We start from the raw sequence: 22,811 nt of genomic DNA on the forward strand, positions 1-22,811 counted from the left end.
ATCATTGTGAGGAGTTATTCTTATATAATAATACTCCAACGTATACAGTTAACATATTATACATGTTTGAATTTTTTTTTTCATTTGCTAGTAGTAGTAAAACAATAATAAAAATGTCGTATCTCATTTTAAAAAATGTCAATGGCCTTGAGATCTTTGAAAATATGACCTTAAGAAAATTTGTTTGTCTATCATAAAATATCTCTTTCCAAACCAAACATCATGTATATTAAATATCTTCGTATCATAAACCAACAAAGATATTTAAAAGACAAGTCTTAGGTGACCTGTATATGTCTCCAGAATTCCATAGTTACACTATTTAATACCATTGATTCCAGTTCGCATATTTTACAACGAGATGGCTCCGTGTGCAACGGGTTAATAAATTCATTGGAGCGCGAACCCACGCGTCTCCTGAAAGATATGAATCAGGATTTTCTTCAAGGAATAAGGGTTATCGATCAAACGGGGAATCCGCGAGGATTCCAAAGAAATTCCTGATCCAGATTCCAGAAACTGCGAGAGCATCGCGCGCACCCTCGAAAACCGAGAGTCGAGATCGGCTGGGAGTCCAGTAGTAAAGCTCGATATAAATCAGACCGAACCTTCACTCGAGTTTTAGCTGCACTCTCTGCTCGCCCCTCGGTATCCTTCGTGTCCATCTTTTTTTTTTCTTTTTGCCCTCTATCTCCACTGTGGCCGCTGTTCCTCGACACGTAATTACGAGCCTTCGGCAAGGAACTTCCGGTGCTTTTACCTCGAGCGTGATTACCCGACGATCCTTGAGGAAAGAAACGCACGAAATGAAAACCGGACGATCGGCTGGAAAGTATTAGTCTTCGTGGAATGATCGGCATGATTTGAGCGATTAAATATTGCCATGTATTGTATTCCTAAGGACCACTCTCTCATGTCCCGGGACATGAAACTTGAGCCTAAGCGGCAGTGATAATTTTATTTACATCATTTTAAAATGAAGATTAAGTCTCATTTAAAGGAAAGTATAATAGACGACGCGTGAGCCATTTTTAGAGGTGCAAAAAGAACGAAGTTTCGTCATTTTGAAATAGCTAACTTTGGTATACTGATTAATTCCATGTTAATGAATAGGAAAAATATATTGTAAAATATTCTGCGTGGATTATAAGGGGTGCCAGTAATTAACGTACGTAACATTTGTGAAAATTCGCAATTTCGTTGTAATATAGCAAACAAATTTTGTACTTTCTTCGATGTCGTCTACAAAACTATTAAAGTAAAAATACACATTAAAGAAATCGTGGTAGGCTTAATTTTTTCTGAAGAAATCTTTCGTTGATATTTTTAAAACTGAAATTTCTTGTCGATTAAATACCGATTAACTTTCGTTCAAAACATTTTTTTGTTAGATCACTTGTCCTAAAAATCATGGGGACTGATTTGTAACGCACTCCGTATATATTTTTTTAATAAAATAACATAAAGCACTATTTGCTATACTAGCTGACGATATATTCTAACGAACATCAAGTCTTAGAAATATTAAATTTCCATTTTCTTCAGTTCTCCAATTCTTCGTAAATTCAGATCCTTCTTTTCATTCTCGTTTACTTCCCCCGATATCGTAGAAAAGAGTTGGTCGTTTATAATAACCAGTGCCGGGTAAAATCCGAATTAATTAAAAATCCCGTTCGAGTCTTTCGCCGAAGAGCGCCTCCCTCGCCGCCGAAGTTCAATAAACTGGTCACTAATTACACGCGACGGGAGGAATTCGACTATCGTCGAATTATTTGGTCGGTAGTCGAAGGCAGCGCGGAGGGACCTCGCATCTCATCCTTCCGGCCAAACGACGATCCCATCCAAGTGATTTTTAATCGGTCCACTCCATCCCCGGATCAACTGTCGCCCAGCCAGAATCGTCAGTGTTTCCCTGGAAATCCTGTCGATCGATTCTCATTCGCTCTCTCCTGCTACGTTCCGCATATATCAGCTGTGGGGTATCGCGTGAATTTGAAAATTACCTGACTTTATTTAATCCGGTGTCTTCCTAATGAAATTATTCATCATTCGGAGTAAGTGTCTTCACATTTATCGAAAAACTATAACGGTACTATTTACTTAATTGGATGAATGTAGAGGTGCGTCACACATTTATAATTCTTAGTATAGTTATTAGTTCGTTTGGTACATTAGTACCAACCCTTAACCTGATATTTGTTACGATGTATCTATACATATAACCCAAGTCTCAACCTAATGGCTATTGCAATGCATCTACACTAACTTTAATTCTTTTCGTAAATAATTTTCCCCTTACTAATATGTTATAAAGTATTGTCTTGGAAACTTCAATAAATGCGTATTGATTAACAAATCTGACTTGAAATCATTAGATAATTTCAGAGCAAAAGTTTATACAAAAATAATTAAAATATGGAGTAAATAACAATTATAGAATGCGAGTGTAGAGTCAAAAATTAGGCAAACGAAGATTCTTCGCCTTTTGCAATGTATAATTTCCAACAACCCGAGAAGAGCACAATTTATCACTAACCAAACGTTTGAAATTACTACCTCGCTCCTTTCATAGCAACAACTCAAATAAATACCCAGGGACCAGACACCACGAGCAACCCTAAAATCAAAGGTCAGAGGCAACAGTTAACCGCGCGCAAGCAAGAAGGAACAGGATTGGCGAAATCACATATTTCAACGGCGAAGAATACATTCACTCCCCCAATACATAAACGTTTTATTTAATAAAACAATATGCCGCTTCCAGAAGCATCCCCGAATATTAAGGAGCACCACCAAAGAATACGAAATTCTCTCGGGGGAGCAACGAAGCAGCTCCTATACACGATTCCATGGTGATCTATGAACTGTTCACGTGCGAACCCCTGCCAGGAGAGTTCAGTCGAAGACTCGAGGATCACATTGTTAGCTTTTCAGCGGGGAAAAGTGCGGTTGATACTCCGCTAGCCTGGGGATCGCGGTGTGTGTGAGAGAGAGAGGAGAGAGCTGGGACTCGATACGTGACCGGCGAGCAAACGTTGGTGAGCTTTCAAAAATCGCCTCCATTTTCTGCCTCTTTATCGTTTCTTCCCTGTCGCTTTTGACGCGCTGAAAGCGTCCGACGTGTTAATCACCGCGTTTGCCGGGCGACTTCTCTCCCACGGACGATTTTTTGCCGGATCATCGCTGATTAGAGGCGACCGCTATAGCGTGGCACAGTTTTTATGATACTTTATGGCACTCGGGCTCGTGGCCCGACCGACATTTTTCTTTATAACTCCGGGATCGCGTTAAGCGTGAAATGTACTTTTCGGGCTCAGCAGATTGCACGGGGGCTCCCCGCGGCGCTTGGTCCTTTTTTTTTCTCTTGACAATACTGTATTTGCACGGCGGATCAAGACCGCCATTTGGAACACTTAAGGGTGTTTTGCTTGTAAGAATTCGCGGACAGGGTGGTCTTTAAGATTTTGTTTTTAAGATAGTGAATGTCGCATAGAAGTAGAAAAGCTATATTTGAACAAAGTTGAGATCATTGAATGAATTTTTATTACATTAGAGACAGTGGATAATTATTTTTGTCGTCTGTTGGAGTTACAACTCGTTTTAAAAATACTTGAAATTTACGAAACGAAAGAATTCTTCATACTAGTAAGATGTTTCGTGACTTTCAATACTTGGAATAATAGATAATATTCTCATAAACATTGAGCGTTCTTTTATTCTGATTTTATACGTTCTTTAAGAAGAGTTATGTATTATGTACCATAAGTCATCTACATATTTCAGGTGATAGAAGACATTTTTTTTCACCATCGCCATCAATATCATCTATAAAAAGTATAGTCGAATAAAATATACGATAACAGCGTTTTTTTATTCTCTTCAATGACGTCCGAATATAGTCTGACAAGTTTATTTACTCTACCTAGACAATTCAAATAAAAACAAATGTTTATTAGCTCTGAATCAATGATGAATATTTTATAAGCTGAAATAGATCAAGAGGTTCCATACATGGAGAGTTACACATTATTGTATTTCACCCATTACGAACAATTTAATTGAATTACGAGTATGAACTTTCTGGTAAACAAAGCTATGAATTACAAATTTCCTGTTTGTTGTACATAGATTTTAATGAAACCGAATAGATATGTTGAAATGGCAGTAATTTAAACGTTATGAATTATTCACGTATTTATGGGAATTGCTTCATTTGACCATTATATATCCACAGAATTAAGACAGAAAAGAGAAATAATTTGACTACTACTTCTTATATTTTTATTAATTAGAATAAACATCATGTCAGAGTGTTTGATTTGCAAAGGGAGAAGAAACATATTTGACTTTAGAAGGTTACATAGAACTTGATACTTATATACTCACCACTGAGAAGGAATAGTCCACAGGCGACGAGAGTTCTATGGTCAGAGTAACAATGACCAATTAAAGCTGAGATGGTGGCGGCAAGGAGCAGTGCTCCAGCGACTACTTGAAATGGCGCGGAAATCCTGTGACAGGAAAATGAAACTGTAGTTAATTATGTTTCTATGATACAATTACTATCATTATCATTCAAGAGTCTACTAAACCTTTTGACACAAACAAAATTAAACAAATACATGTTGAGATGTATCCTAATTCAATTTCGTTTGTCTGAATTTAATTTATTGCAAGGAAAACCACAAAGAAAACAGTCAAAATCGTACAGTAGCTTTTGAATGATCGTCAACACTAATTACTAAATTCAATAATTTAAATATTTACATTATTCATTGAATACCCATCGAGACAGATTATTAAGTCTAATAAATATTTCCCTAACAAATAAATACGACGGATTACGAATTTTCCAGACATTAAATAAACCACTATTCTCAATCAAATAGTTGCGTCGAAAACGTTACCGTCCATTATGCCCTATGAAACACGCGCCAATTTTGCGAACGATTTCCTTGAGACCACGAGCGTACAAAATCGCTGCGCCCTTTCAAGGGAATCGATATTAACTTCCTGCGGGACAACAAATTTCAAGGGTTTTTTACTCGAGATCTGCATTCTGATTTCAAACAATTCCTGGGAGTAAATAGGCAGGCGTACAATGAGTATCGAAACGTTGTATAAACCGGGTACCGACGGGTTGAATGGATACCTTGGTAAACGTGTGATTGGTCGACAACAGTTCGTGTCGTTGGAACCACACTGACGGCTATTGTCAGACCGTCGACATATTTCACATAGTTTCTGCCTGGAAGTGAAAATAGACGCAGTTGCTGACAATTTATTTGCCTGGTCGTGTGGGACTGATGAAAATTTTTTCGGTCCATTACTCTCAGTGTGACTAGAAACCTAATACAAATTATTCGAAGGGATGCTTGTACAATTGAGCAACAATAGACTCCTGTATTTAACAATAGGAAGATTCTTCGATGCGTAGAAAATACTAGAGCATAAGAAAATAATAGTAATAAGCTAACAAAAGCCAAGAAATTTGAAAATTGAGGGATCAAATGTTTATAAAAAGTATGCAATAAATTAATATATGGTGAAGTCATGCAATAAATATGTGTACAAGATAATGAAATATTTATGGTTGCTGGAATCTAACTGACCACAAATCTGATATCAATATACAACGTATAATATACAATATACATACTACCCTCTATATAATGTATATATAACACAAATACATATGTATATGTTAAATATTGTATGTTACATATACATATACAACGTATATATTTTCTTCTATACAATCGCAATTATACAGGGTCCTCAATCAGATTAAAACCACCTTAAAGTTTTCATTATCTTGTATACTACTTATCAAGTGATTTCACCATATACTTCTTCTGCATATCGAATCAAATATCTTGTTTATTTATTCAATGTTTTCTCCATATTATTTTTATTTGAAACTGTAAGCCATCAAAGTTTATAATTTAGGACGTACAGGACGCTCCGGAAATAGCGTGCTCTCCTTTTACCAGGAAGTACGCATGCTAGTAGTAGTAATAGGAAAAACATGCTGCCTCAGCGCCTGTTACTGACTGCTGCATAGTTCCACGCGTAGCGTAGTTAGTAATCAATGAGCGCGAGCGAGAAAACTGATTGTGCAAGCGAGGCAGTGATAACAAAATATTTGAAAATTATGCGTAACTTCAAACGACGATATCTCGTCACCGCAAAGTCCTACCGATATGAAAACTATTTTAAAGAGAGGGGCGAGAGGATATTTGGTCGTTCGTGGTATTACCAGGATCGAGAAACTTTTAACATGCTGTGCACTTTGACGCTATAAATGTTTGGTAACTTTCATACGCGTCGCCTATGTGTTTGGATAAACCTTATGATAAATAAATGTTTTTAGAGGGTAATAATACCTGTAATAATCTTTTTAGTGCTAATAATAATGCAGGTTGTAATAATATTGCAAAAGTTGAGTTATTTGGAGTGTTCCAGCAGGAGGAAACTTTCATTGGAATATAAATCTTGTATCTTGTGTGTTTCAGATGCCTGTTTGAACATCTATTTTATGTTAAAATCGTCTGAGTTTGTTTGTGGATGAAAACGATGTGAAATTTAGTAGGAAATTGTACTGTACGTTATTTAAATTACTAGAGTTAGTTGAACATGTTTCTGTTCTGCTTTTTATTTAGTTCCATTTGACATTGTGATGTTTCGTTTCACAGGCGGAGCTTTATGAAATATATTACCCAGCTCAAGCTTCTGGACATTTACAACATTTTCATTATATATTTAGTAACAGAGGAGGTTGCATTAACTATACTGAAAGGGCTTAAAATAAAAACGTTCATTGTATGCTGACGCAACATCTGGTATAACGTTATTTTCTGTTCAACCTCTGTTTAAATTAATATATCACACAAAATTTTTGAGTAGAATTTTGTCCAGTTTTAAGTGTTATCAAATTTAACGGAAGAAAAAATTTGGAACTATAAATGATGAATTTCTATTTTAATTAACTTTTAGAGTAACTTTAAACTCTCGATAATTCATTGGAATGCACTGGAATTAAAAAGCCTGTTTATTGGCTCCTGATAGGTAAAGTGTCGAGTATTATAACAACAAATTCTTGCAAAAATAATTAAACGAGTAGCAGTGCGAGTGATGGTTAGTTCAAGTAAGACACACGTCACTGAAAGATGAAAATGGATGTTACCACCTTCCTCATCTCGTTGCTGCGTTCAGGGACTTGAGAACTTCTCGGAGACGAAGACGAAGGAGGTTAATCAAGATTTGCGGTGAACCTGGAATTCTCGTGACGCGACAGCACGAATATGCCCCCTAAATTTTGATTGATCCTCTGACCGACTTTGGGAGTCCCTTCCGAATTCTGGTCTGTCGCTGACATGTCGTGAAAGCGGTTCGAATTTATTGCCATTTTACGTGGCGTGACTACGTGACTGTTGGCCAGCTAATTCCATGGATCTATCATCGAGCTGATAGCTTATCATAGATGATCAAGATAAATCGAAAAACTTATGGTGGTCGATCAACTGTTCCTTCGGAGGAGGAATTTCTGTTCAAGATGAACGTTGTACATTCAGGCAATTATATAATGTTTAATGTCTGGAGCTTATTTTGTGCGAGGACTTCCACTGTTATGAACAAATTCAATATTATTAGAAATACTTTTTTTTAAACTCCTACCATAAATGTTTATTATTATTTTACGGTGTAAGCTCACCGTTCAGATACTCATTTCAAGTATTTAGGAATAAATTGACTAAGTATTCATTCTTACTCAATAATAATAGAAAAGAAGATGATTGAATCAGATTAGGGGTTGAGTGGGTGTTTGGATTAAATATAGATATGACTTGAAATTAAATAATGATGTTATGAAAAAATTCAATTTCGTTGGCAATTACTCCTTTCTTAAACTCCTATTCTGAATGTTCAAAATTATTAAATATAAATATGAAAAATATTATACACTTCTTTCATACAGCTATTTTACAATGTCGTTATATTAAACGAACCAGAGATTAAAACAGTCTTCAATATTACATAGGAATTAATTCTATAATAATTCAGTTATATTTGTTGCTCATCAACTTTGTGCATCTGTTGTATTCCTTATAAAGTTTAGATTAAACCGTAAAATTCATTGCTACTTTTGGCCGTACGTAGTAATTAATGAAACGTGAATCTAAATGAAACGAACTTTCAGATGGTAGTGGACTACGAAATTGCGGGTCAGTTTTCCTAAATTAAGGAAATATGCATTTCCATGCTGGATACCCGCATATCCGGCGTAGCAGAATTCTGCGGGGCACATGAAAAATTCAGGGAACTACCCATAGGATTCTGATTGGTGTTCCGGTACCTGCACCCCCTTTCGTAGACTCGCCAAATTCCCTTGGACTTCAAACCTTAACATTTTCTTTGAATAATAAAGTTACGTTTAAAATTAAAACTGTTTAAATATTTCGTACGAGACAAATGTAGCTTATTTAAATTATAATTTATATTGTAAAATGTAGGAATACTGTGAAACAGGCTTGGGCACTTTTAGGATAAAGTTATTTGAAATTCTATTTTAAACAATATGTATTCCGTTAATTTTTAAAATTCAGTTGCGTTTTATGCAGCAATTTCTGCAGTAATAATTGGGTACTAGATTAATGAAATAGCGAAATACTCAGGGATATAACTTATTCATTCTGAGAATATAATGTTTCGAAATTTTGTAGCAGATATTAATAATTTAATAAGTGGATATCTTCGTCGCATTCGCGCTAAGATTAACAATGATTCATACATAACGTTTAAAAAATTAGTGTAACAGTTATATAGTCGAATCGATTTTTTAGATATATTATACATCGTCCATCATGCGTATTTAGAATTTCAAATGCGCCAGTGGTAATGACTTGGAAATCATAAATATGCAGCGCACCCAACAGATTTCCATACAAATTTTGGTAATGTTTTCTGTGGTCAAAAATAAGACGTAAATGTTATGTATTATGTTAAAAAAATAATAGATTTCCATTCGCTAGTAACTAAAATATTTTTAAATATGCGAATAAATGTGTATTCATTACCAACATTGTCTTAAAATATTTACTACCAGCTTAGATGAAATATTTATTATCTCAATTAATAAATAACTCTATTATTTATTACTCTTATTATTTTAAATAACTCGGCATTTCAATTTCCAATTGTTATTTACTTATTTTCTGATTTCATTTAAAATCAATTTTGACATGGTTTACTGTAAGGAAAAAGGACTCTAAATAATACAACGTCAAAATAATTTCTATTGTAAACATGATTCCTATGTATATTGTTATCGATTCTATAGCACTTATCCCAAAAATAACGATCAGTCTGAAATCAACAGTCAAGAAATCACAAACACTTTTGTAACTCACTGTAACTCTGATTCCTTCTAACACCATTAAGTTTACAAATTATTTCTCCAATTAGTCACAAGTAATTTAGTGATTGAACGTAATATTTTCTCCGCAAACTTGCAACGAGTCATCGATATCTTAGCAACGGAAATCATGAATACAAAGCTCGAGGCAATACTTCAACCGAAATCCTATTAGAAGAGGAACGCTCGAGTCGGCGTTAAACACTGAAATCGCATTTGCATTATTAAGCGATCAATTCGAAACCGCTCAAATCAGTGGGCTCTGCACCGTTTGGCGCTTCTTTTCACCCCTGCCAATACCAGTCCATTGGCTGTTTATGGAGGGTGAACGAGTGACTGAAAACCGAGCCGAAAACGACGATAAACGTCTCTCAACTCGGAACGCTTAATTGGCACTCTCCCGCACGGTCGATTGCCGTAGTTAAAAAAAAAGACAACCGAAAGTGCACGTGGAGCATTACTTCCATTCAATTTCATAAGACGATGCATTTAACAATCGAGTGGCTCTGCCACGAAATACGGCTGTTACACCGTCAATGCGTCCGAGTGTCCCATTTCAACATATCCAAAGGACTAGTTGTTTCAAGTCCCATGAAATACTGTGAACAAAATTTCACTGTACATTTATAGATATTGACATTTGTGAATTCAGTTATTTATGACAGTTTTCAAGTTGACAATTTTGTTGTTGTAAAAGATTCTCCAAAAGAAGCTGTAGGGTTTTATTTTTGTTTAAACAAAACTGTTATAGAGTTGTATGTATATATATATTTAGTGTTAATGTTTATAACTTAATTCAACCTTGTTTAAAAAAAATTCATAATATTCTTTCTGGAAGAGTACCTAAGAAGAAAGTCATCATGGAAATGCTAAGAATATTTTTTCTTTACAATATATTCCACAGGTTTACAATAAATGTACTTTATTTGAATTTGTGATTCTAAATATATATAATCATAATATATTTGTTTCTTTTTTCACGAAGAAGAGCAGCTGAGAATATTTATTCCTGGCAATTTAATGTAATTTATACACGTTCACTTTAAACGGATTGTCTTTTAATCGAAGTTGGCCAGTCCAGAAGATTCAAGCTACAGAAACGAAAGTGCAAAACAGCATAAACTATTCAAAAAAACACAAATCTCTACAATAGTATCTATTTCCACTAACTAGAAAGAAATTCAGCGAAACTCGTCGCTAATGACCAAGCAGCCGATGCAACGCGAAACAAATCGATCTTTTAAAAAAAGAAGAATAACTCGCTCTTGTTCTGGAAATATAATACATTTGGCTTCATTTTGCGCGCCATTTCGCATCATTCTATCGAAGATCGCAGAAAAGAACGTTCTGCAACCACGGAAATCCACCGAACGGAATTTCACACCTCGAATCTTTCCAACCAGCCCGACTGTTCCCCCAACGGAAAATAGTCGCGGAAAATTCGGTGCAAAAGCTGGCAAGGAAAGTTTAGCAAAAATTCGACGGAAATTGTTGCTTCGTCGCACAGCGTCATTTTTTAGCAACCTAATGAGACGTAAATTCAGGTAATGAACAATAACTATAAGAACATATTTCAAATTAATAATGAAATATTCATTGTATCCAAAAATTCAGGTATTAATTAATAAAAGTCTGAAGGTATGGATGCGCATAACATGTTTGATCTTGATTTGATCTTGATTTCATGAATTATATCAGCATCCTATATGCGACGTTAATTGTCTACTGTTCAAGATACAATTACAAGTTCTCATTTCCTCAGGAAATATAATCGTAACAACCTTTCATTTCGAAATTTAATCAATACTTATTGGTGTAGATTAATTAATGGTTCTGTGATCTGAGTGCATAATTCATATGAATATCGTAACATTGTACAATTCTATTCTGATAGTGCTTATCATAATTGAAAATAAAAATTGATTAAACTTTAAAACCTTATAAGTTTTTCTATATCTTGATTTCCATTAAGTCTAAGAGTGAACAATGTACAAGTGAACAATATCTATCGTATCGTGTCGTAGATACGTTTCACTCGCGTTATGAAGTCTAACAAGAGCTCGTCGATGCCTACGAAACGAGCCGAAATTTCTGCAAAATTTTCTCCACGAAACATCGGATCGTTATGTCGCGGGATGGTTGTCGTTCCAGGTGAAATGGTTGCTGCGATACACGGTGGGTACGGGACGAAGGGAATTTCGATACCCCGGGTGTAAAATACACGTATTCGTAGCTATCGGGGTAAATGGAGCATGCTGGGTAACGGCGCGTCCCACGTTGAGGGGTGGCAGTGCCTCGATTCGCTACCGATCGACCTTCTTGACGCTCGAGCTTTGAACTCGCGACGACGATTTCGTGGGGGGGTCTACGTCGATCATCCTAACGACGATTTCTGAAGACCCGCGACTACATACATAGGGAAACTTTTTGCTGTAGGTTGATATTGTTAGTCCCGTGGAACGACCTCGAAACGACCACGGGGAAGTTATCGTTACGATGGGAGCCATTGAATGTGACACAGCCAACACCGTATTACTTTCGCGGCTGTTATTTACAGAGGGGAAATATTTGCTATTATACAGGGTGGTTCGCCAGATACTACTCGGTTTGTGTCTATATTATCATGCAGAGCGAAAAATGTCTCGGATAAAGTTGAGTGGTTTCAAGCATGGTGTTAATTTTGTATAAAAACATATCGATGCTTACGATCGCAATACCTTCTCGAATTAAAAAAATATACAGTAATAAAGCGAGACAGCATGCTTGTATTTTTTTATTGTACATACAACATTTGTAGAAAATTGTGCAACAGGGGTTTTTCTATAGTATTTGTAAAAATGATCAAAAATTAATAAATTTCTATAATTTGTAGATACTAGAACGAGAGATGCTCGAAAATTCCAGGCCTTCAATATATTACCTTTTTATTATTTGTCGATATATTTACTATTCACTTTTAACAGGCATAATGAAATAAATAATTTCTTGGAACGACGTGTACCATACATCCACTACTCATCTCTGTTAATCATGGTCACTACCACTATGCAATTGGAAAACCGCACGCCACAGACCACGCTACATTTGTAGTAATTGTATTTATTGCTGAGCATGCTTTTAACTATTAACAGACAAAATGTATCATGTATGTCAATTGAATATTCTGAATAATGTATTATACGTAGAATGACAGCGGTCAATAGATCTTTCATTGTTTGTTTATACATGTTTGTATTGTTCGATTTTTACTAAATTCAATACTCCATGGGTCTTGTGTGATAAGGAACATGTTAAACATTTTTCGTGTAATGTAGCTAGATCTGTTAAAAAGTTTAAATAAACTTTTCTATTCTGAAACATGTCATGATTTTGATAAACGTTACTATATAAAAATCTTTTTTTTATATGTAGATGATTTCTAATAATTTCATTTCCACATTATTCGAATAGAAGATCATTTAACCATATTACAATTATATAAAATGAATCTCGACTAATATATTTACAAAAAATGTCATTTCACATAAAGTATTCATTTTACATTCATAGATCTATTAAGGACTTAAATAAATTACGTTAAAAATGTTATTTGGTAGCTGTACAATGAATGATCGATTGCAGAGTAATTTTCCAAAAAATGAAATATCCTGTCTGACATTAATATCGACGATATTAATTCCCTTCAATCATTTGGTGCCGTGATTACATTTTGATCAACTACATGTCTCATAAACGTCGCTCATAAGTCCTCATTCTTCGTGATTCACAGCGCCCGTCAATGCCTCGATATAGCGCCGTCGATGACACGATTCGAGCGTAGGCTCGTTAATATTTTACTCGCAAAGCCTGCATTTATCCCTCGCTAATAGTTGCCTGGATTCGATGGATCATTGAAACGGAATAGATCATCTAATTCATCTTTTTACGTGAAGCCTTCCATCGTGCGTTCTTTGATCCTAATCAGAGCAAATTAGCGCCTCCGTTGAAATGTTATTCAGTTATGATGTTTCGATCATAGTACAATAAAACTCACAAGTGTGCAGTTCAGAAACATTGAATTTTTATTAATAAATACATAGGTAGTTTATGTGAAAGAATTTAAGAAATGTATCAATATAAACTATATTAATTTTGTATTAAATGAGTTAATATTGTTATAATCATCTACGCAAATCGTTTGTTAATGCTGTAATATATGCTAAGAGCTTTTGAGTTTAAATTTCTAATTTATTTAGCACTCTCACATATTTGTAAGTGATTAACACTTGTAGACGGTTATTTTTTTATCTACTAATCCTTTAAACTTTTTTCTAAATGCAAAATTTAGTTCTTTTTTCTATTTTTGTCATAGAGTTAAATCACAAACAAAGCTTTCCAATCATTTATTATCATATTCACATACTTTTATACGCCACTATTTCGAAAATAGAATGTCCGTATAAATCAATCGATCAATACGTACGTAGTTCCTTATTACAATAACTTTCGCCATAAATCGCAGCAAAACCTTTGTTGAAGGTCCAGTAATTTTACCAAAAAGTCCAAAAAACATGGATCAAATAGACCAGCATGGTAGCTCCAGTATGAAAGCCCACAACCCGTATTGGAATTTTCTATGAATTCAGTACTTACAAGCCGGAATTTCTGTAATAAAATTTGTTGTACAGGACACGAAATTGCAATTTTCGATAGAGCTTTCCTACACAGAACAGAACGCGTAGCGCGCCCATATCGCTGAAAATTGGCAAACCCGGCCAAAAGATACCCATTCGACTGTCAATCTGTTCGCCGGGTACCGTCAAAGGGAAAGCTACACTGGCATCAATCAGTCCCGAAAACGAACACCTGCTATCGCACAACGGGAACGCCCTTCGAATATCAACAGCGACCGCGCTCCCACGCACTACTACATATAGATAATAAAAGGTAATCGCGTAGTTGACCAACCGAACGATATCGAACTCCCTAAACAATGGTTCCGATCGCGTCGAAGCTAACGAGTCGAATGAAAGCAGATCAAAGTTAGCAAACGTAGTCGTCGAACCAACAATTCCGTCGCTGTCCGCGTTGACTGGGCCCTCGTTAATAACGGGCTGTTGCCACAGTAAATAACAATAAAACTCTATTAATGTGGTGGTACAACTAGTTACAGGGCCTGGCAGTTGGCCAGGAACATACTAGCACGGCTATTCACCCCGTGGGGGCCAGGGTGTGCCACCCCACATGGACCCAGCTGCTGTTGTTGCTACCGGCTCTCGCATACCTCACTGGCCGTATGTAATGCAGCGTGGTTATGCAGTATTACACACTGGAATGGTCTCTCTCCGGAGATCGACCAGTCGCAAGATGCATAAGGTGCTCGAGGACTTGCAGAAATCGATCCTGACAGGTTTCAAATGGTTTTCGTTTCGAAAGGCTGCTTTATATGGCCGGTCCGATGCGTATGCTCCGAATGTGAAATTGTTCCGCGGTTGAAACCTGCCTTGATCCGATAAATCGATGACGATACAGTCGTTGTCGATTACGTGAACTCTCTTCGGCGAGAAGAAGAATTCTTTCTAGGTCATTATAGGATTTGTTTATAGTATACGATGCTGTGAAATGTTTTATTTTGATTCTATTTTTAATATTATTACATGTTAACATCGATCTGGTTACGGCACAGTCAACCCTCCTGTAACGCGATTAATTCGTACCGCGAAACCACGTTTAGGGAAATTCAGAATTAGTGTAAATCATATTAATTCATGCCGCATTATATGGAGACTGTATTATGAGAGACCGTGTTAACAATAATGTAGTATTAGTAGGAAACAGAATAATACGTATCGTGGTACACAGAAATCGTGGTAAGTATGGCAATGAAAAATGGCGGTGACCTTGACGCAGCTTCAGTATCTGGATAAAAAAAGAGGACAATAGTCATGATAAGGTAGACCCCCTCTTCTGAGTTTTTCCTATAAAAGTTTTTTGTATCGGTTGTATGTATCGTTTAGCCGCGCCAGCCTGTATATAAAAGAATATAGAATATTTGTGGTTATTTTACCTTGAGAACGTGACCTAACATTAACACGTTTGGAATCATTTGAAAATCTAGACTTCAAGTTAAAATTATCTATACACCTTTCAAAGAAGATCATTATGATGTTTTTCTCTAAGAAAATCGTTATCGAAGCAAAAGAAAGTTAAATGAAAAACAAATTTTGAAGGAAACTAAAAACGAAGTTAATAAACCCGACCTTTCAATCACATGGTGACAGCTGATTGCAAGCGTCTCTACTCGAGACAACTCCTCAGATTCAATTTGAATGATCTAGACTGAAGACGCATTCCCAAGGCATCCACAAGCCATCAACGTTGAAAAATGTAGAAATCAAGTCAGGAGCTCAGAAGGAATAATTTTTCGCATTTTCATTCGTTCTATGGAAGGGAAGCGTCGCTACGAAGGACGAACATCAGCCTGATCCACAAAAACAGCGTATCCCGAAGCGACGAAGCGCGAAAGTCGACGTAGGGTTGGAAAAAAACGAAGAAAAGCCTCACGGCTGGATAATCCGCCCTTAAAAAGGGCGAAGGTTCGTCCAAGGGCCGAGAAAGCGTTTGTTTTCCCTCGATTGCTATCGGATCGAGGTGGAAAAGGCATTTGTCGTTGGCGCCGCCCACCAGAAAGGAAACTTTTCCCTTTTCCTTCGGAAGTCTTGGTTTCTCTCGGAGTTTCGCTTTGACGAATTGGGAGCAAAATGGCAGAGGAAGCTCGTGGGTCCTCGTTTCCAGCAGCAAAATCGCATAAAACATTCCAACATGAGCGGGAACACCGAATACAACGAATATGACCAGACGTTGAAAAAGTGAACGAAGTCTCGCCAATGGACATTCGATACTTTTAGCTTTGTAACAGACTTCGTTATAACAGTGGAACATGATGTTTTGCGATCGATTCGATGTTGTAAATTTTGGTTGTGAATATATATTCTGCTGACGCTGTAAACGATTATTTTATTTTGCAATAGTTTGAGAGATATTTTTCGTTTCAATCCATTTAAATTCTTCACTTGTTACTAGTTACCAAATTTATTCGTTCAGAAAAATTCTTGATCCTAGCATTTTCATGCATTTGACCCGGAATAAAGTGCTGGGAAAATTTTGAAAATTTGTATATGTATTCATGCAACCTGGATCGTGGATACTGTAACGATTAATATTTTGTTAACGTTAATTTCATTTTGCGATAGTTTGAGAGGTATATGACTTTGTTTTGTTTATTGGATGCATGATTATTTTACAATTTCAAATCATCTAATTTCTTCCCTTATTATTAGTTACGAAATATATTCGTTTAGAAAGATTCCCGATCCTCGCATTTTCATGCATTTGACCCGGAATAAAGTGTTAGGAAAATCTTGAAAATTTTCATACGTATTCGTGCATCCACGAGTCTCGCAGATTCATATTAAATTTTACTCTGAAAGTTTCTGTGGCAACGAAAGTAGCGGAATAATCGGCCGGGAAACTTCAATTTCGAGCAGCTTAAAGACCGAGGATTTCCTTAAAACGTGTTATGCTGAAACGTGCTCCCATTTTGTTACGAACAATGGATCGGTGGGCACAGAAGTCTACACGCATTCTCCGACATCTATTCTTTATCAAAGAGAGAAAATCTTTTCTACTTCCGCAACGTAGCCAACGGTTTTCATTTTTGCAAAGAGGATACCTTAACATCGAACGCAGCGAGTTTAACGGGAAACGCTGACACGACACGAAAGCAACGGAAATTGTAAGAGGATGAAAAATGTTTGCACATGTTGCGTAGAGGATGAGACGTGTATTGAATAGAAGTCGATAACGAGAGAAAGAAATTGTTCGTTCCATCTTTCTATGTATGCTTTAATCTAACTTGCTCTGTCTGTATGTTTGGTGCAGATATTAAAATTCAAATTTCATCTACTACGCAACATTCAATCAGTATGCAACTTGGCAAACACGAAGTCAAGGAATTCTATGTCGCATTTCACAGTAATCAGAGCGTTCACGAAATTTTTCATTATCGCGATGCTTTCGGGTGAGAAAATAAAAATTCCGCAACTGTGTTCCATTTTTCAGAATTAATGTGTACTGCTTTGCATTTTCGTTTGTTTAAATTTAGCCAAGAATCAAGGTTTATTTTGCTGTTGCTCGACTGTCCTGTTTATCCTCATGCATTATTAATAACGTTTGTGGAGCTTCGCGTTAGTTAACAATAGCTTACCGTGGTTACTGGAAAAATGACTGAGAAAGTTTATACAGGTGAATTTCTAATCTCCTTGGCAAGAATGGGATGCTTGTATTACTGCTTAGCGTAAAAGATGTATGTTCGCAAACTTGTAAGTCCTTCGCATCGTATGATTCATAGTGTTCGTCTCGCGTAATAATGTTCGTTACAGTAAATCCATAGACAAGTTGGTTTAACCACAACTATAATTTTGTCAAAGTTGTTATTCAATGCACTGCATACTTTATCAAATATTTTATAATTAATAAATCACAGTGTACAAGATTAATCTCAACGTAACGTTTAATGACTTCCAATAGCGTAAGAGATATTACATTAAAATTATCTTCGTGTCGTGGCAGAAATTTCAATTTCAAATCGTGCCCAGTTCGCAGGGCATGGAAAACACTCATTTGAATTTCAAAGGGAAAAAATACGATGTTCCTTCTATTAAAGAAAGATAAAAGCGACATCCTGTCCGAACAAAATTTCCAAGGGTTTGAGATGAGTTTTTGAAATGGTGATAAGAAACAGGTGTTATTTAGCTGTTTAATAAGAAATGACTTGCTTGGAATCGTTAAAACAAACATAGGATTTAAGGAAATATATCGATCATTTTTAGATACAGTATAAAATAATTTGTTACATTTGTAGATAACCGATTAACATTAAACATTTAACGAATGTAAATACTGTTTGCAAGACCAATATTCTCTATATTTTTTAAATGTTAGAAATTAACGAAAATTACTGCTTTATATTATTCCTAAAAAAATGTTAAAAATTGAGGAATTTGTAACCAAAACAAATTGGGGAGGAATGGCTGCATGCTGTATCTACATATTGCGTTTCGCTTCATAAATACAGAACATCAAAACTTCTCTTCTCATCAGCATGTATACCGAAGTTCCCAGCAAATGATGCTCGTCCGTCTTCCTGGACGGTAGAACGATGCCCGATAGCAAAAATATTATATCCACGTAACCCACGTTCTCAATATTCCTTTACATTGCATGCTCTGACTACGCGAGAACGATGATTCGATCTTGGTCAAAGCCACGAAAACTTTTACATTTTTAAATCGCGTAATCCCGTGTTCTCGCAGTCGCGAAGCGAGCGGCAAGAAAGCGGAAGAGCAGGAAAATACGGAGGGTAATTGATACAGCTTCGGCCATCAGATTAAATCGAGCGTAACGCGCGCAGCCTACCCGTTGAATTTCCTGCGGCGAATGAAAGGTCCTTCGGATTAATTTCCCGTTGCCCTGACACCGGAATTTTCACCTCCGGGAGGCAAGAAAAGCCAAAGAAAGTGACGGAAAACAGCTCAGTGATACTGTTTAACGAGGACAGGACAGAAACTGCTACAGACAAAGGTTCTCAACTCGAACATTTTTGCGTATACAATTTGTTTATCCTATATTCGTAAAACCGGGGAAAGATATGTATTCCAGAAGGTTCAGCGCATTTAGTACCAGTGTCTTGTTTAGAGAGAATTTATATTATTATTATTTAAAGCTTGTAGATATTAAAATAAAATTAAAATAAATTAAAATAAAAAAAATAGAAATGATAAAGTCTAAAGTCAATTCCTTCAGGTAATAAATATACATTGGACTTAAAATGTACATTGAACGTATCGATTCGTTATCGTTTTTTATTATCATTTTTGAATTTGAAGAATTTCCTTGGATTGAAGTCTAATAATGCATTAAAATTTTTAATTAATTTTATTCTAATAATAAATATATGTTCAGTCTGGAATATTCAGCAAATAGTACCGATTCCATCACTGCGAATAAAAATACACAATAGAATAAAAAAGAAGAGTCTATTATTTTAAACGAATAAGTTAAAGCAACCCACAGAGTCGTCTTCAATCCAGATTCCCATGAACATTCAATCTCGTAGAAATTTATCCGTTAAATAGCCTGTATAACCGAACCGAAGGTGCAAAAAGAAGAGCAGACAAAACCGGTGTCTGATTGACTCGATTCGAATGAAACGCCGAGGTTGAGACGTCAAGACGTTTTCGCTCTAGTCGGGTCAAAAGACAAGATTTTCCATTAAGTCGCGCGAACGCTTTCTTCTCGAGAAGGGAAGAAGGATGCCGGCAATAGAATTGCTAATCTGGCGATAAACACTTCCAAACGGCGCTTGGACGAACGCTTCACGCGGCTTGTGTAATCTGCATCCAAGGCCGTTAATGCACTCGCCGAGAAAAAGCTGTGCAGGTGCAGTGCACTTTGAAATAAAACCGCAATTGCGAGGATGCACCGTCGCCCATTTATCCTTACAGTCATCAAGGTACACGAGGGGATACCCAAACATAATCTGAATTGTTTTTTTATATGAATAAACCTGTTACAGAGCAATAATGTACAAACTATCGTCAAAGTAAGAGAACCTTTCATGAGACAGTTGGATTCATAAGGATTCGAGGGAGTTAATCTAACATAACTATTATACTTTAATTTTTTAAGATTGAAAACCTTTTTATTTTCAAACAGCCGAAATCCATGTCCCGTTAAATTTTATATATTAAATGCAAAAATGTCAAGTGTAAAGTGTATTTTTAGGAAAATTCACTCTATAAATTATGTATTAACATTAATACATTTTTATTACAAATATTAGCCAATTTTCCACGACAATTTGTGAATTTAAATTATAGATCAAATTGCGAAATACGTATTTTCTGAAATTTGATAATATTCTGTCATTTGATTTTCAATCTCTCCAACTCTTGCGTGTGTGCGAAGTCTGTACATTTTATTGTTTTTTTAAATGGAGTCATGAAAGCTTTTTACATATTATGGATCCATGACTTTGAGATGAGTTAATCGACTCATAATAGAAGGTTATTTACAACCTTTGAAAATTGAGTTTGGAATCAGTAAATTGAACACAGCCCACTAGTTGGCCAACATAAGATCGATCACACACTCTTAGATTTTAGAATAAACAAACAAAATCGTGTATGAAATCCATCTTAATAAATCTGTAAATTGACATGTGAAGAGCCTAACAACCCTAAGAGCCAAACAATTCCTCGTCTTTGAGTTAGACTGAACGCTGTCAAAGTTTCGCGGCAAACGCTCGTTGTTTAAATTATTATTTCAAACAGAAGCTGTCCGAGAAGGCAAGTCGAATCTTGCGTTTCGATATCTTTAACAAGCACAAAATTCAGACCTTGCCCTTGCCAACAACCTGGTCCACGTTGTTGGTCGGTAGCAATGCGCTTTATTACTACCAAACAAACCCGTCCAGGCAGTATATTACTAGCGGACGGCTCTGATATATTACTAGGCAGGCCTGCCAACTGACTGGCCAATATCCATACCGAAGTCCCATCGGCGGCCAGCTCGTGGCCTTCCCCTTCCTCTGCTTCCAAACGCGTCGCTTTTCCTTCCTCGCCAAAACTATTAATTTTGGTTTCTCCGGACGCTGCTCAACGAGTAATTCAATTTGCGAGTCGGTCGCATGGTTCGATGAATTATATCGAAGCCGTCATTGTCTCGGTGATACTGATCATTACCGACAAAAATATAGACGTTTACGTTACCGCGAATGCGCGCCACGGGGTACCCCCAACGGTATTTCTTGAGCTTGCATCACAAGCATCATTTTTTTCTCAATTCTTGTTCTTCAATTTCAGTTCTTTTTTTCGTTATCTCAATTTTCAAGGTATTCTACATCTGCCACAACATTACGATAGAATTGTTGAACCATCCCTCCATCGAAAGATACCCTTAAGCGTCTTCGAAACGCGTTTAAATGCACATCCGCGACATCCATTTCTACGAATCGAAGAAATCTTCCTCTTAAATTGCTCGAGAAACCGCGACGTAAATCGTGCATTGAAATCAGAACTGCCAATTGAACTGAACGTACCGCGAATGTGCAAAAACGTTTCGAAATCTGGGACACTTTTTTTTCAGGATCCAAGTAATTCAAAGGAATAAAAAGAGTTTCCGGAAAGTTACGTCCTCGAGATTATTTCGACGACCAATTTTTCCGCAATTAGGCGGAATGACGCGCTATATTTACGAACATTAATCGTTCAACAAATTTAATTTTCTCTCTTGACGTCATTGCCATTGAACAAATTATATTTTCAGGAGAGTATTTCGTGTAATAAATTCGCAAAAGTCGTTCGCGGCTCTCTGATGTGTAAAATAAATTCTGAAGTGTACGGTGTCGTAATAACGTGCAGTCTAGATATAATTTTCGTAACGAGTGCTTCGTGAAATTGCAAATTTCATTCATATTACAACTGCGTTCCTTTAATTCTGAAATGAAACGAATCCCATAATATAACGAAACGTGGTGTAGGTATTTCTGTAATTTGCCGAATTTCATTTTGAGAAGGAATACCTTACACAATGTAGTATAAGTATAGTACTGTATACTATACTATTACTATATATAAGTAATATATAGTAGAAGTAATAAAGTATGCAGGTACAATTTAAATTATTATTACCTCGATTGATGCGGAAAGAAAAATAATGAATAAAAATAATGTTTTATATTGTGGTGATAAATTTACAAACCACGTTTCAGTTGCATGAATGAACATTTTAAAATTATATCATTCAAATCGTATTGATTCGCAGGAGTGTTTTCGAAAGTATTAACTGAATGGTGTTTCATTCTGTTAACAAAGATCTCAAATATCGGTTTACTCTGGAAACAAGTTAATACATGATGCATGTTTTAGTCAATAACTAATAACGATGTCTTAACTCCCCTAGGTATTCGATCGAATACACTTGGCACTGGTACGGAACGAACGGAAAGCCAGTTTAACACAATGAATTCCGCGGGCTACGCATCCGTGCAACCGTAAACGAATTGTATCCCATCTACTTAAAATTACCAGCCACTGAGTGAAAATCCAAGCTTACCCATTGTAAACCCAGCCGTATTAATTGCTTGTGCTAATTCGGTTCACCTCGAATGCGATCGCTGAAATTAATATTGAAATCTTTCCGCGGCGAAACAGTGAACGTGATGCATTGTTTTTACGAAGAAATTGCGAGTAACGCTGCTTGTATCTATGTATATACAAGGATGCAATCAAATGAACATTTGAACTTGATAAATGTAATATGAAATGTGGAAATATATCTTAAATAGGAAAACAAA

At 36.2% G+C, this 22,811-nt stretch overlaps 1 protein-coding gene across 1 annotated transcript in view; it reads right to left on the bottom strand.

Moving 5' to 3' along the window:
* LOC128885852 (uncharacterized) overlaps positions 1-22,811 on the bottom strand; it is a 201,126-nt gene that overhangs the window by 42,247 nt on the left and 136,068 nt on the right. The window contains exon 4 of the mRNA XM_054140167.1: positions 4,387-4,511. Coding sequence (XP_053996142.1) covers positions 4,387-4,511 — 125 coding nt within the window. The remainder of the gene's footprint in view (positions 1-4,386; positions 4,512-22,811) is intronic.

This window comes from Hylaeus anthracinus, unplaced genomic scaffold, assembly GCF_026225885.1.
Source record: "Hylaeus anthracinus isolate JK02 unplaced genomic scaffold, UHH_iyHylAnth1.0_haploid 11982, whole genome shotgun sequence".
NCBI classification, from domain to species: Eukaryota; Metazoa; Arthropoda; class Insecta; order Hymenoptera; family Colletidae; genus Hylaeus; species Hylaeus anthracinus.